This window comes from Etheostoma spectabile, chromosome 2, assembly GCF_008692095.1.
Source record: "Etheostoma spectabile isolate EspeVRDwgs_2016 chromosome 2, UIUC_Espe_1.0, whole genome shotgun sequence".
In the NCBI taxonomy this organism is placed as follows: Eukaryota; Metazoa; Chordata; class Actinopteri; order Perciformes; family Percidae; genus Etheostoma; species Etheostoma spectabile.
The window spans coordinates 14,516,267-14,517,213 of record NC_045734.1 but is presented as its reverse complement, the minus strand read 5'-3'; the positions used below and the strand labels follow the sequence as shown (position 1 = coordinate 14,517,213).

At 45.7% G+C, this 947-nt stretch overlaps 1 protein-coding gene across 6 annotated transcripts in view; it reads left to right on the top strand.

Annotated features, from left to right (window-relative positions):
• The window catches only part of tbc1d1 (TBC1 (tre-2/USP6, BUB2, cdc16) domain family, member 1), a 67,219-nt gene that overhangs the window by 37,172 nt on the left and 29,100 nt on the right, over positions 1-947 (top strand). For all 6 annotated transcript variants that reach the window (XM_032543353.1, XM_032543360.1, XM_032543369.1 and 3 more), the window contains 2 exons: positions 441-563; positions 768-916. In XM_032543353.1, coding sequence (XP_032399244.1) covers positions 441-563; positions 768-916 — 272 coding nt within the window. The remainder of the gene's footprint in view (positions 1-440; positions 564-767; positions 917-947) is intronic.

The window sequence follows — 947 nt, the reverse complement described above, 5'->3', positions numbered from 1 at the left end:
TTAAGCCCCTCAAAAAGGCAATTCATTTGCCGGAGGAATAATAATTTCTTCAGTTCCGCTGTCAGCGCTCTGGCCCTAAATATTACAGTGCAAATCCGCCTACATTATAGCAGTGCGCCGAGGTACAAGCCCGCCTGGCTTTTAAAGGGCAGGGAAGATGACACTCTGCATGTTACGCCAAAAACACACTTATGAATTAATGAAGACACTAAGTACAACCCTTTTGAACCATGCGCTTGGCACGCGGACCTTTTTTTCCACCGTCAAACTAACAAAAGTGGATTTGGACACGCCCTAAACGCAGCTGGGTCATGCGCTTCATGCCGTATGTTTAGATCGTTAAAATAGGGCCCTAAGTGTCATACTATACTTGTGAGAACGTCCTATCTCTCTTTACTCATTCACTCACTCACTCACTGTATCTCTGCCTGTTTATGTAGGTGTGTGAGGAGGCAGCTCCAGTCCCAGTTGAGGCACAGCAGAGTAGCAGTCGGCAGCGACTTGAGCAGTTCAAGAGCCGAGCTAAGCGCTCTCTTACTGAGTCCCTGGAGGGGATCTGGAAGGTAATAATGCTTTCTTTTTTGTACTCAATAATGTAAAGTTTTCACTTTCATATACTATGTTGTCAGTATTATTGTTTTTGATCTAACATAGAAAAACAGGCATTTTGGAGGACATGGTAGTTTTTTTGTTTTTTTATGTAACAAGGGTTCTTTGACAATGATTCTGGTTTGCGGCTCTTACCTTGGTGTGTGTGTTTTTTGCAGGGGAGCAGCAAGACCAGAGGTCAGAGGGACGACAGTGTAGGAAGTGACAGCGGCTCTTCCATTTGTACCATCAACAGCAGCCAAGACCAGCCTTGTCTAGATGATCCCTTGCCTGCCTTCTCCCAGCTGCGACCCACCAGCCCACTCAAGTAAACACACACACACACACACACACACACA